The sequence below is a fragment of the Coregonus clupeaformis genome, chromosome 1, assembly GCF_020615455.1.
Source record: "Coregonus clupeaformis isolate EN_2021a chromosome 1, ASM2061545v1, whole genome shotgun sequence".
Lineage (NCBI taxonomy): Eukaryota > Metazoa > Chordata > Actinopteri > Salmoniformes > Salmonidae > Coregonus > Coregonus clupeaformis.
Genome location: NC_059192.1, coordinates 80,953,779 through 80,968,582, shown reverse-complemented (window position 1 = coordinate 80,968,582; position 14,804 = coordinate 80,953,779). Strand labels below are relative to the sequence as shown.

General features: G+C 43.0%; 2 protein-coding genes across 9 annotated transcripts in view; both read left to right on the top strand.

Moving 5' to 3' along the window:
- The first annotated feature begins 114 nt into the window (after positions 1–114).
- On the top strand, positions 115–6,142 carry LOC121574994 (rho GTPase-activating protein 19). Its single transcript, XM_041887731.2, has 11 exons — positions 115–224; positions 612–862; positions 977–1,057; positions 1,574–1,783; positions 2,160–2,386; positions 2,604–2,690; positions 2,980–3,045; positions 3,212–3,394; positions 3,758–3,856; positions 3,960–4,079; positions 4,566–6,142. Exons 1-11 carry the CDS (start codon positions 175–177, stop codon positions 4,620–4,622), a joined length of 1,431 nt encoding a protein of 476 aa, XP_041743665.1. The 5' UTR covers positions 115–174; the 3' UTR covers positions 4,623–6,142.
- Positions 6,143–8,662: 2,520 nt separating this feature from the next.
- LOC121574951 (slit homolog 1 protein) overlaps positions 8,663–14,804 on the top strand; it is a 153,327-nt gene continuing 147,185 nt past the window's right edge. For 4 of the 8 annotated variants that reach the window (XM_041887692.2, XM_041887676.2, XM_041887701.2 and 1 more), the window contains exon 1: positions 8,664–9,263. In XM_041887692.2, the coding sequence (XP_041743626.2) occupies positions 9,061–9,263 (203 nt within the window). In that variant the 5' untranslated portion in view covers positions 8,664–9,060. Of the gene's footprint in view, positions 9,264–14,804 lie in introns of all 8 variants that reach the window. The other 4 variants (XM_041887717.2, XM_041887709.2, XM_041887667.2 and 1 more) reach the window with 2 other exon arrangements.

Genomic DNA, 14,804 nt, shown 5'->3' with positions numbered 1-14,804 from the left:
ACTATTCGCGACTGGACTTGTTCTCACTACCATATTTGGTGGTGAGAAAACGTTCTAAACGGATGCTTCAGATTTATAGCCCCTGTGAGGTGTCTGGTTTACCCCTTCTGTGTTTGGTGGTAGTTTCAGCATGAAAGGAGGCGGGGCAAGGAATGTAACAGCGGAAGATTCAAAATGGACATGGCGGCGGAAAACCCCCCCAACGAAAACAAACAAAACAGAAGGTAGAGATATCATCAAACAGTGTTGACTTCCGAACAGTTTGCACTGTGCATGATAACATAATTACACTCATTATGTGGCTATGACTGTTGCTATCTATCAAACGCCTAATGTTACTCAACCAGCTGGAGAGATAGATTTGGCTAGCAAGGAGTTAGCCAACTGGCTAACTAACTTCCCTAGCCATGCTACGTTCGTTAGCTAGCTATCCAGCTACATACTTGATTGCTATAAAGGGTTTGCAAATTGGTATATTCAAGACATAGTTGCTTGTTGGTTCCTTGATAAATCAGGTCTGAACATTCTTTCTAGGTAACATTAAGTAGCTAATTAGCTGCTAAACAATAACAACCAGACTAATGTCTGCACTCTCTCCCCTCCCACCCCAGCGGGACCGTGTGCAGTGTAGTGATCTCTCAGGACCCTGCACCCCAGCCTGTCATCTTCAACCCAGATTTCTTAGTGGAGCGTCTGAGACATGAGCGTCCCCAGGTGTTCACAGAGCTGGTCCTCAGTAACATCACCAGGCTCATAGACCTGCCCGGGGATGAGTTTGCCCAGCTCACAGGAGAGGCAGACCCCAGACTGCCTACAGCACACACAGGCTTCCTACGCTCTCTCAACTTTCTGAAACGCAAAGGTGAACTTACCGTAATGTTGTGTACTCGACACACACACACTGAGGTCTTTGTGTCGTGTGCATCTCAAAGGTCCTGTGCTGTCCATTCACTCCAAACCTTTTTGTGATTTCCAGACAAAGGAGTGGTGTTTGGTGCTACTCTGACGGAGGAGGGCATAGCACAGATCTACCAGCTGATTGAATACCTCAGCAAGAGTGAGTTCTACAATTATCCCATCTTTACAAGCTCACCTTTCTGCCTTCATCTAGAAATAAAAATACCATTTGCTTTCTCAATGTTTTGTAGGAGTGTTCTAATTCCACATGTTTTAATCTCCTAGTTCTGTCCTCCACTCGACTTCCTGGCTGAAGCACCTAATAGGCTTTCTGTACGTTAGTTCCTGGCCCAGTCTGTCTTTAGTGTTAATATCTAGTCTAAGTCTGAGCGCTGAATGAGTGAGTAGGTATGAGCTCATGGTCTATTTCCTGCTCTAGTGATGTCATCATCTGAAAGTGGACTCTAGGATAGAGCAGGGGAGTCAATAATTCAGCTGAAAACACTTTACTCTCCTATTTTCTGTTTCTGTCTGACCTCTTTCTCTCTCCTCTCTTGCATTTCTCTGCCCCCCCCCCCATTCTCTCACCACTGCTTCTCTCTCTCTCTCATACACCTCCTTCTCCCTACTTATCTCTTCCCCTTCTCTCTATCCGTATGTAATCCGTCTCTCTCAGACCTCCATGTGGAGGGGTTGTTCCGTGTGCCAGGCCACAGCCTGCGGCAGGCAGCCCTGAGAGAGATGTTGAATGCCGGGACAGAGATAGACCTGGAGACCGGGGACTTCCATCCTAATGATGCTGCCACCCTGCTTAAAGCCTTCCTAGGAGAGCTGCCCGAACCCCTACTCACACACAGACACTACCACGCCCATCTGAAGATAGCAGGTAACACCACACAACAACAAGCCATATAACCTAAATATACCAAACATTAGGAACACCTTCCTAATATTGAGTTGCACCCTTGCTTCTGAATGGCACACATACACAATCCAGGTCTCAATTGTCTCAAGGCTTAAAAATCCTTCTTTAACCGGTCTCCTCCCCTTCTTCTACACTGATTGAAGTGGATTTAACAAGTGACATCAATAATGGATCATAGCTTTCACCTGGATTCACCTGGTCAGTCTATGTATTGGAAAGAGCAGGTGTCCTTAATGTTTTGTACGCTCAGTGTATGTGTTAAAATATAAAACTATTTTTGGATACAAGTCTGCCAAATAACCATATTATTTTCATAACGTTTGGTTATCATCTCCAGAGCTGACCCAGTTTGATGAGAAGGGGAACAAGACTTCAGTACCAGATAAGGAGCGTCAGATCGAGGCCTTCCAGCTGCTGTTCATGCTGCTTCCTCCAGCCAACCACAGTCTGCTCAAACTGCTCCTGGACCTGCTCTACCACACCGCTCGCAACCAGCACAACAACAAGATGTCTGCCATCAACCTGGCCACCATGGTGGCTCCACACATCATCTGGCCCAAACATGTACGTCTAGATCAAATCAAAGTTTATTGGTCGCGTACACAGTTTAGCAGATGTTATAGCGTGTGCAGCGAGATGCTTATGTTACTAGCTCCGAACAATGCAGTAAAATGTCAAACAAAACAATCGCTTTCTCTCTCTCTCCCCCTCACCATCCCTCTCTCCCATCAGTTGATTATTGTTGTCTTTACTCATTAGTATTGTTGTGTGTCTTTTCCAGGTGCGAGCCAGCGACCTCCAGGGGAACATTAAGAAGCTAAACAACGCAGTGGCTTTCCTCATCAAACACTCACAGAAACTCTTCAGGGTGAAAATTGACTGGCTAACATTCATTCTCCACCAGCCATTCTTAATCAATATCCTTATTCATTACCCTTCCCTCTGTAGCACTCAATCATCTGGATTCTGGAACAATAACTGGCAGGGGTTTTCACCTGAGTCAATACTGTCTATCTGCATCATAGTCAATCATTTCACATGTCAATCACAGTTTTGGAAAGTTACGTCAACTAAAACCTGTGAGTTTTGTGTGTCTAAATAAGTATTCTTTCTCTAAACAATGACAAAGGTGGTACATTTGTGTGTTTTTACTGAAGGCTCCTGCGTACGTCAAAGAACACGCCTGCATGCATTTTACAGGATCAACCACCTCCCAGTTTACAGTGAGTACACTACAGAAACTCTGTCTAGTTGAAATTCGATCACTGCACACTTTTGGAACTATTTCACTGTGTCGGGCGACCTAAATCAAGCATGTCTTCTGTCAGGGAATACATTCTCACATTCAGCTAAGACCTGTTATCAATTCCCCCCTCTCCTCCCCATCAGGATGGCCTGGCTCTGTGTGGTGGGGGTGCTCACCCCTCAACCTCTAAGAGGGCTGGTGGGGGTGTGATGTATACAGATGGGACCACCACCAGTCACACACACACTGAGCTGGCCCTCAGAGAGCTTTACCAACAGGTCAGCAGCATGCCTGAGTCTGCCAAGAAGAAGAAACTCATCAGACAGGTGAGACACACACACCTACACCTGTATTTGCGGAATGTGCAGAAATAATGAGTGTTTGGCCAAGGTGGTGGCAGGTAGCCTAGCGGTTAAGAGCGTTGGGCCAGTAACCAAGAGGTCGCTGGGTCGAATCCCTGAGCCGACTAGATGAAAAATCTGTCGACGTGCCCTTGAGCAAGGCACTTAATCCTAATTGTTACCAGGGTCGCTGTCAATAATGGCTGATCTCTGGCCGTGACCCCACTCTCAGAGGATGTCTCACTTGTGAAAATAGGACCAATGTAAGCACCCTCCTAATTATTATTAAGACTGTTTCGCTGTAAGTGTGTGTAGTCTGGGTAAAGTGTTTTTGTGTATGTTGTGTAGTTTGCTAAGCAGGTCCCTGGGACGCCAGTGAGTGACCAACAGACCCTGCACTCGAATAGGAAACATCGTCGCTCGCGCTCCTTTGGAGGAATCATCAAGGTATCATCAATTATTTTAAATAATAACTAAATGTTCCGTCAATCCCAGCAAAATGTTACATACAGTATGTGTGCTTTTAATGCTATGTTTGTGTGTGTACAAGAGGAGAGCATTAGGTACCCAGGGCCCAGTGGAGAAGGGTAGCAGCAGCACTAGCCTGGTGACTCCAGGACCCAGCAGCTCAGCGGACAGACAGGAGATGGAGGACATCAGCTTTGGATGGGTAAGTACTCTACACCACTCCATAGCTAAGTCACTGTATGTGTGCGTAATAGGAGCGGTATAGTGAAGTGTTACTTTGTCTCAGGTTCAAACCAAACAAATGAAACTGTCCGTTTGACTGGTGGGCAGCATGATTCACAGCTATAAACCTGTCACCAGTTGGTGACTGCGTCGTTCTCCCCATTACTAATATGATATTAATGGTAGAATATGTTCATAATATGGTAATTTAGAATGACATATATGCAGGGCTTCAAACCACAGCACTGGTGAGCCAGTTAAACCATGACTACTGCATTGTGGTATGGATGGTGTCTTACCGTTAGCTCATCAACCAGTGGCTAACCACAGGGCAGAACTCCCTACCTCAGCTCTCCCCAATGGGGTTTATTTGAGTGACATTGTCAGATGGGTTTGGCGCAAAGGTTAAGTAGAACGGACATAACTCTGAAATACATGGGGTTGTTCTCTCTCTTTTCTCTCTCAGGATTCCTCGTCTCTTAAAAGGATGTGCTTTTCGCCAACGCAGGAGACGTCTGTCTAGCAGTCAGCTCAGCTCACCCACAGAACATTCTCCTCTCACTCTCAAAAACATTTCTCTAACTTGGTTTTAAAATGAATCTTTTAACAAACAGGGAGACACCGAGAGATAGTTAGTCAAGTCATTTACAAGCCAAATAATGTGATGTGTCTTAAAAGCAGTAGAACCATGCTTGGCCAGTGAATTCCTTTTAATATCTTCCTTGTTCTGTTTGGAAAGAGACGACACAACAAATGTACACCTTTGTCGTTCAGGTCAAGTAAGAGTTAGAATGACTAGAAAAACCAGTGAGAACCAAATTAAACTCACATTGTGTTTTACTTCTCTTAAAACTTTTGCATGTGTTTTGAGTTAATGTTACTACTGTGTAAAGCATGCTATGTGGACAAACATTGTCTCAGGTAGGTAGAAGTAAGCTGGATATAGGAAGTTTGCGCTGGATTGTAGCAAATTACTGGATGGTTAAAAAAGGATGGTTAAATTCCGATTGACAACACGTTTAAGTTAAGCAAAGTGTTTTGAGTGCCTTCAAATTATATTAGCAAAGTAGTAAAGTTGAGTTGTGATGCATTATATTTTATATAATCTTTATTTAAGCCTGTAAATCCCATTGAGATAGTCTAATGTATTCCAGTTGGTGTAGCTGTGGAGGCAGTAGCATCGTCAATGTGGCTGTTTATAATGTGTTCAGACTTAGCAGAGCGATGGGGATGAGTGTGAAAGAAAGATGGAGGGAGAAATTAGTGAGAGTGAAGGCTTGGAACATGGTATGTAGGGCTATGACTAGGGGTTTTCCTGGTCGGGTCACGTGTTAAGGAAAACCTAGTAGACGTCAATGAGACCAACGGAGTAGGCGTAGCTAATGCTCTAGTGTTATTACAACTGGTGTGAACTCACTGTTTATTCTTTAGCCACAGTCTTAATCTGTCAACACTGTGATTTTCTCTCTATTTAAATACTTTTTTAAAAAATTTTTATAACTTTTCTCTGAGACTACAACCAAAATGTGTATTAATGGTCCGTTTTTTTTAAATATATTCTTTTTTTTTATCCACTTATGTTTTATGCAATATTTTATGCAATGTCCTTTTGATTCTGTTACAAAAAAGTTTTGCTATGCAATCTGTGTTACAATATTTGTTATTTCATATCGAACATTTTTATCCATGGTTTAGCCCTATCTGCATTGGTTCTCTATGTTTATACCTAGTTTTCAGATTTAGTCAGACATTGAGCGCTGAATCCTGACAAGATTCAACCATATCTTCACACAAGTCCTCTACCAACATGAATTATTTATTTTTGTGGAAATGTGAATATATATTTCTGTGTCAGCGGCATTACCATGTCAAACGATTCTGTTCTACTGATCTGACGATTGAGCATCAGAATTCTGTCTGTTAAATGTGAATGTGCTACATGCCACCGGGTCTGAGTAGCACCATGTACAACAGCTTGTCTGTCATTATTGGCACTAATGTGAAGCTATGCAACAAACTGCCATTAAAAGATAATGAAACAAACATCTTTATTTCCTTCATTGTTATACGTTGTGTGAAATATTGATAATCAACAGAGACAAAGTTTTAAACTGAAATGATGTCATGCTGAAGATTGACTGTGATTTAATTTATTTATAGGTATTTAGTGAATTTGATCTCTTTGGTTTTGTCTGCTAAACTGCCTGGAACTAGTGACTGAGTGCAGTTGAAATTTTAACCACAAGATGGAGCACTTGAGATGCAAATGCTCAGCCTTTTGTGAAGACACCCTGAAACCACTTCAGTAGATGTTTAGTGTTAAATATTTTCTGACAATTATTTTTCAGCTTGGAAACGTGTAGAATTTTTTTAACTCTGTCTCTACTTTGCTATAACTAAGATGTTCAGAAAAAGTGAGTATACATTTAAATAAGTGTGTTTATCTTGTCCCTGGTAATAATAATGTATGCACTCACTAACTGTAAGTCGCTCTGGATAAGAGCTTCTGCTAAATGACTAAAATGTCAAATGAAAGTGAAAGTCCCCTGTAGCTCAGTTGGTACAGCATGGCGCTTGCAACGCCAGGGTTGTGGGTTCGTTTCCCACGGGGGGCCAGTATGAAAATGTATGCACTCACTAACTGTAAGTCGCTCTGGATAAGAGCATCTGCTAAATGACTAAAATGTAAAAATGTAATGATATATGACATCATACACTTTCCTTACAGTTTAATTTAGACTTTTGTTCCTGGAATGTTTCTATATATGTCTGCAGTTGACGTTTCTCCTGGTAACCCTGTGAGTAAGGAGAGGGGTATGATAGAAAAGGGGGTCAAAGAACTGAAGTTATCCACAATGCAGGTGATGGGAACGTGTGAGTCATGATGGTGTCTGTGTTGTTGCATGTTTGGTATTGGAAGTATACGTTGTGCACATCTGTGTGTGAGTGTGTGCACGCCTCTTAATGTGTGTGTGTCGTGTATATGTTGTACACAGGTTTTACAGACCTCCAGCAGGTGACTGCTCTCGCTCTCAGGTCCTGTAAATACACAACAGGACAACAGCGACCGTGCTTGAAATACCAATGGTCACTACTGTATATAGTTACCACGTCAAACTCAGGAGTTTTATTTAGAATTTGTTTTTCAGACACAGTTTGTCCCAAGCTCATTCAGACACACATCCATACCCAACCCCATAAGTAACATTCCCCAGCTATGCATAGCAGGGGTGCAACTTTGGTTTTGGAAGTGGGGGGGACATTACTTTATTATTCTTTTTTAAATCCAGTCGGATGAACACTCCAAACTGCCTACCCGACCGCTCTGAGGCGTCTGCATGGTCCTAAAGCACACCGTTGCCTTGTTTTGTATCACATTCCAATGATAAAACTGGGGGGACAAAAATGCAATTTCTGAATGTGCTCGTCCCCAGTAAAAGTTGCGCCCCTGATACATAGTGTTGTTTTAGAATAATTAAAAATAAAACTTCACACCACTCTTCTATTTTCTCTCTTTGGTAAAACTCTAGTTACTACTAAATTACTACACAAACAAAAGAGACATGCGCCTGAGCCTTGCAGTTGACTTCATTTATTTTCTGTATGAGTTGTGGTGCTGTCTGCAGTTTGCCAGTTCTCTTAAGTGCAAATTGGTGTCGTCCCTTCCCACGTCTAGGACAAACGGAGAGGTGTGTGTGTGTGCATTCCATTCCCAGCTTTGTAAGAGAGCGGATGGACAGGGAGAGACGCCTCCATTACGCCCTAAACACCACCCTCTCCCCTGTGTTCAGGACCCATGTTAGGAAGATCTACACACCACTGACTCTTTTACTGGGCCAGATGGATCCCTCTCTACAACGTGTGTCTGACGGGGCCTGGGAAGGACGGAGCACACCTCTCTGCTTGTTTGTACAGTACCTCATCTCCCTCAGTCTCTCTCTCTGTCTTTTTCTCCTCTCTCTGTCTTTGTCAGCCAGAGACTGGGGTTCCAGGATCCTTCAGGTTCTGTTATAGTGTTTGTGTTGGGATGGTTCCACCACAGTGCATGCAGGAAGAGATGAAGTGGAGGGTTTGACACAGTGAGCTGTGCAGAGCCGGAGCACAGAGCCAAGCCAGAGGTGTTTATTTCATTGTGTGTAGAGAGGTTGGAGACTAACAGTCTACTAATGTCCAAGTCCTTATATTAGGTGGTCATAAATGTAAATTCTGTATGTATGTATACACACATACGTACATACACAAACACGTACACAATCCTTTGTGATGCTGGGGACACACACTGGGGACAGGGGTTGACCAGTGTCACACAGGTTACTGCTCTCTGCTCTACAGTGGCTGCCTGGAGGCAAGCCTGGGAGAGAATGAAACGGAGAATAAAGGACAGAGAGAGAGTTGTGAGGGTGAGAGAGAAAATGAGGGACTAAAAGACAGATTGAGAGAGAATGAGAGAGTTCAGGCAGGGTTCTGTAGGGGGGGTGAGGAGGGAAGGGGGAGGGGTGGAGTCAGGGGTCTGCTATTTGTAGATCCTTGTGATGGATGACTGCTGTGTGTAGGAGAGAGAGATAGGCTTTTCTTCATTCTGCTCTTTCCCCATTCCCCCTATCCAGACAAGCAGAGCAGAGCGGGACAGAGAGAGAAGAGACGTGAGCGAACGAGTGCAGAACAGAACAACTCCACAAAGAGAAGAGAGAGGTGGATAGTTCCCTTTGCAAGGAGAGAAAAAGAGAAGAAAATCAAGCCTTTCAGAATACATTACCAACTAAGGACATTACTTATTTCTAGCCCTATTTTATGTTGTAACAGTTAGATTTCTTTCTCATTCTACAAGAGCCTACACACTGATTGTAGAAAACTTGTAGTGTAGTAGGACTTTGGGATTTTGCAGAGAGAGGGAGAAAGAAAGAGAAAAGGCTTTTTTGGAATCAGGTTTTGAGAAACAGGAGGCTGCAGTCGTGGAGATCATGCCCGGTAGAGGAGCTTGTTCTGGGGCAGGCGTGGGGAGGTTGCCTGGATACTGGGTGTGTGTGCTGGTTCTCTGTGCCCTGGTGACAGGCTATGTCAGCGCGTGCCCTGCCTTGTGTACCTGCAGTGGCACCACGGTGGACTGCCATGGGCTGGGCATCAAAACCATGCCCCGGAATATACCTCGCAACACAGAGAGACTGTAAGTATTTACTTCTGTACCATACCATACCTGTGTGTGTGTGTGTCTGTCTGTCTCCATACTAAATGTGTGTATTTGTCTGCCTGTCCCTGGTTCCCTGTCTCTGTGTATCTGTGTATCTGTTTCTATGTGTGTGGTGGTGCACATGACTTTGCTGAGACAGAAAGAGAACAATAGCCCTGAGTGGTGTGTATGTGTGTGTGTGTGTGTGTGCGTGCATTGCATTCCAGTCAGGTATAAATAGGCATGAAGGAAAGAGCAGGAGCAGATGTATGCCGTTCATGGTCCATGATTTACATACCTGGCGTTGTTTTGTGTATGTGTGTGTGTTCATACTTGCTCACACAGTAAAATGTATACATGTTCACCGCAAAATGTGGAAATGCTCCAGTAATTAAGTTAAGCTTAATATAATTAATACAATTGACAGTTAATCTTCACTATTTCACCTTTTCTATGTTGAAAAATGTTACTGTGAGATGATTAAATCAGTACATTTTTATTGATGTGGTGGTATGGCATTTGTATATATAAGCTGAATTTCACTGCATATTTGCATTTTTTATTTCAATCTTCTCTAACGCAAAATAATCCATTTTTAATTAAACTCCCTCTAGACAAGATGTAAAGAAATGTTACCCAACATTCTGTTGGTTTCAGGACACTGTGTATTCTCCTGATGATATAGTTAGTTCTCTATCTGCAGACTGGATCCTCTCTTTTTACTCTCTCTCTCTCTCTCTCTCTCTCTCTCTTTCCCTCTCCTGCACCAGCCCTCCCTCCCTCTTGCAGACCCCCTCTCCCCAAATTGTTAAATCATGTAGAAAATTAAGCAGATCTGCTCCTTAAGTGTGTCCTGCCTGTGAGAAGATCTGCTAGACGTCTTGTACAAGGAAGGAGAAAGTGGAAGGAAAGAGATTTCTCCTTTTATGGATTTCCTTTTGAAATATTCATCTGTAAATCAGTGGTGAGGAGAGGAGGAGGAGAGGTGAGGGAAATAGATTGTTCTGTTTCAGCTTCTAGAATAGCTCAGATGAATAAAATATGTTGTGGGAATGGATGAGAGAGAGAAGAGAGAAAGCAGAGCAGAGGAGAGAAACACTTGTGTCAGAAGCAGCGTTTGCGTAGCGGGAGCTGACTGCATATTTCTTGAATTCCATATTTAATTTCTAAGAACACCTTTTTGTACCAGATGCATATGTCAGAGCTGCTTGTATGTTCACAGACAGAACACACACACACGCACACACATGCACACACACACACACACACACACACACACACACACACACACACACACACACACACAGACAGACAGACACACGCTTGGGACATTTTGTAGGGGGAAACATTATGATTTTGTGGTTTCCTTTTACATGAATAGCCGTTCGCACTGAGAGTGTACCATAGTTAACCTGAAGTGCATTTTATGTGTTGCAGTTAGTTTATGCATGTGTAGGTCATGTATACTAACTGTTATACCTGGGATTTGTAATGTGATTTCATGCTTCAAACCTTCTTGCTAAATAGGAAGGATTTATTTGCATCTCTGTGTATAGTTCTAGTAGAAGTTCACTCTTTGGCAGTTAGACTTTTAAGTTGTCAGTGTGTGCGTATGTCATGCAGATTTTATTATTTGGTAGTCAAGCGTTTAAAGCTTTCTGTTTATGTGCGCGTGTGTACGTGCGTGCATGTGTGTGTGTGTGTGTGTGTGTGTGTGTGTGTGTGTGTGTGTGTGTGTGTGTATGTATGTATGTATGTGTATGTGTGTGTGTGTGTGTGTGTGTGTGTGTATGTATGTGTATGTGTGTGTGTGTGTGTGTGTGTATGTATGTGTATGTGTGTGTGTGTGTGTGTGTGTGTGTGTAGGTGTAGGTCATGTAGAAGGTTCTTGGTCACCATGAATTGGTTAGTTAACAATAGAAACTCTCCATAATCCAGAACTGCTATATAGGGTGATTCATCAAGGTGATTGTACAAGTCAACCCCCCTACCCGCTGGTCTGCTGGGTCTGTGTGTGTGAAAACACAGCTAAGGCTGATATTGGTGTAGTATTGGTGAGGGATACTGGGGTAGACAGCTACTGGGGCAGAGTACAGGCCTTTACCTTGATTTGACAAGAGAGGAATAAGAGAGGGGAAGGAAGGGGGGAAGGTGTGAAGGAGGATAGAGGGACACAGCCTGTCTGGACAAGCTTTATTGGCCAATCCAATGGCCAATCCTGGACAGCTGGGGCGATTTGGGGTGAAAGTGTGTGTGTGAACGGTGTGTTTTGGCCGGTGGACAGTGAGTATGTGTGTGTGTGATTTGGGGGAGGTGTTGACACTGACTGTAGATTCCCATTTACACTTGTCAATGTGGATTTGGATCAGCCCTGACCTCTGACCTCCACAGACTGTATCTCAGCTCAGCTCCAGGTGTTAAAATTACACCACGCTACACACTTTCTCCTGCCATGGCTAGGATGTCTTCAGCCTGCCGTCCATTCTTAGTCCAACTCACAAACAAAACTCTCTGCATCACTCATACTTAAACTATGCCATGCCGTGGATTGGTTTATATAGGCCTGATGCAATTCAACAGGTATTTAAACATGACATATTTTGTTTGACAAACACACATATACAGTATATGCACACATAGCTCGCATCTATTTCTCTATTACCTTACTTTCTTATCTGTCTCTCTTATCTGTGTTATCTCTCTAATGGATCTATTGATCCAGCCCTGGCTGCTGGACAGCTCTGATACCACTGTAGACTATCTGTGTGGAGTGGCAATGAGCTGATGATGGGATTGGAATGACTGGGCTGGCCTCGTTCAGCCTCTCTACAGCAGAATACAGCTCTCCAGCCAAAACAGCCACCTCAGGGTTCGACTCATCGCAGTGTTGTGGTGTCTCTCTTGTCGTGATGTGTGTTTTGTCCTATATTTTTATTTTTAATCCCCCGTCCCCGCAAGAGGCCTTTTGGTCGGCCGTCATTGTAAATAAGAATTTGTTCTTAACTGACTTGCCAAGTTAAATAAAGGTTAAATAAAAAATAAAATCAATAAAAACTAAGTGTGTCAGAAGAGTATCTTTATGCCAGAGAATGCCCTGCTCTGAGATACGGTATGGTATAGTATATATATACAGTTGAAGTCGGAAGTTTACATACACTTAGGTTGCAGTCATTAAAACGTGTTTTTCAACCACAAGTCGGTTAGGACATCTACTTTGTGCATGACACAAGTAATTTTTCCAACAATTGTTTACAGACAGATTATTTCACTTATAATTCACCGTAACACAATTCCAGTGGGTCAGAAGTTTACATACACTAAGTTGACTGTGCCTTTAAACAGCTTGGAAAATTCCAGAAAATGATGTCATGGCTTTAAAAGCTTCTGATAGGCTAATTGACATCATTTGAGTCAATTGGAGGTGTACCTGTGGATGTATTTCAAGGCCTACCTTCAAACTCAGTGCCTCTTTGCTTGACATCATGGGAAAATCAAAAGAAATCAGCCAAGACCTCAGAAAAAAAATTGTAGACCTCCACAAGTCTGGTTCATCCTAGGGAGCAATTTCCAAACGCCTGAAGGTACCACGTTCATCTGTACAAACAATAGTACGCAAGTATAAACACCATGGGACCACGCAGCCGTCATACCGCTCAGGAAGGAGACGCGTTCTGTCTAATAGAGATGAACGTACTTTGGTGCGGAAACTGCAAATCAATCCCAGAACAACAGTAAAGGACCTTGTGAAGATGCTGGAGGAAACGGGTACAAAAGTATCTATATCCACAGTAAAACAAGTCCTATATCGACATAACCTGAAAGTCCGCTCAGCAAAGAAGAAGCCACTGCTCCAAAACCGCCATAAAAAAGCCAGACTACGGTTTGCAACGGCACATCGGGACAAAGATCTTACTTTTTGGAGAAATGTCCTCTGGTCTGATGAAACAAAAATAGAACTGTTTGGCCATAATGACCATCGTTATGTTTTGAGGAAAAAGGGGTATGCTTGCAAGCCGAAGAACACCATGACTGGTGCACTTCAAAAAATAGATGGCATCGTGAGGAAGGAAAATTATGTGGATATATTGAAGCAACATCTCAAGACATCAGTCAGGAAGTTAAAGCTTGGTCGCAAATGGGTCTTCCAAATGGACAATGACGCCAAGCATACTTCCATAGTTGTGGCAAAATGGCTTAAGAACAACAAAGTCAAGGTATTGGAGTGGCCAACACAAAGCCCTGACATCCTATAGAACATTTGTGGGCAGAACTGAAAAAGCGTGTGCGAGCAAGGAGGCCTACAAACCTGACTCAGTTACACCAGCTCTGTCAGGAGGAATGGGCCAAAATTCACCCAACTTATTGTGGGAAGCTTGTGGAAGGCTACCCGAAACCTTTGACCCAAGTTAAACAATTTAAAGGCAATGCTACCAAATACTAATTGAGTGTATGTAAACTTCTGACCCACTGGGAATGTGATGAAAAAAATAAAAGCTGAAATAAATAATTCTCTCCATTATTATTCTGACATTTCACATTCTTAAAATAAAGTGGTGATCCTAACTGACCTAAGACAGGGAATTTTTACTACGATTAAATGTCAGGAATTGTGAGAAAAAAAATATTTGGCTAAGGTGTATGTAAACTTCAGACTTCAACTGTATATATATGTATAGTACAGTGAGGGGAAAAAGTATTTGATCCCCTGCTGATTTTGTACGTTTGCCCACTAACAAAGAAATGATCAGTCTATAATTTTAATGGTAGGTTTATTTGAACAGTGAGAGACAGAATAACAACAAAAAAATCCAGAAAAACGCATGTTATAAATTGATTTGCATTTTAATGAGGGAAATAAGTATTTGACCCACTCTCAATCAGAAAGATTTCTGGCTCCCAGGTGTCTTTTATACAGGTAACGAGCTGAGATTAGGAGCACACTCTTAAAGGGAGTGCTCCTAATCTCAGTTTGTTACCTGTATAAAAGACACCTGTCCACAGAAGCAATCAATCAATCAGATTCCAAACTCTCCACCATGGCCAAGACCAAAGAGCTCTCCAAGGATGTCAGGGACAAGATTGTAGACCTACACAAGGCTGGAATGGGCTACAAGACCATCGCCAAGCAGCTTGGTGAGAAGGTGACAACAGTTGGTGCGATTATTCGCAAATGGAAGAAACACAAAAAGAACTGTCAATCTCCCTCGGCCTGGGGCTCCATGCAAGATCTCACCTCGTGGAGTTGCAATGATCATGAGAACGGTGAGGAATCAGCCCAGAACTACACGGGAGGATCTTGTCAATGATCTCAAGGCAGCTGGGACCATAGTCACCAAGAAAACAATTGGTAACACACTACGCCGTGAAGGACTGAAATCCTGCAGCGCCCGCAAGGTCCCCCTGCTCAAGAAAGCACATATACATGCCCGTCTGAAGTTTGCCAATGAACATCTGAATGATTCAGAGGAGAACTGGGTGAAAGTGTTGTGGTCAGATGAGACCAAAATCGAGCTCTTTGGGATCAACTCAACTCGCCGT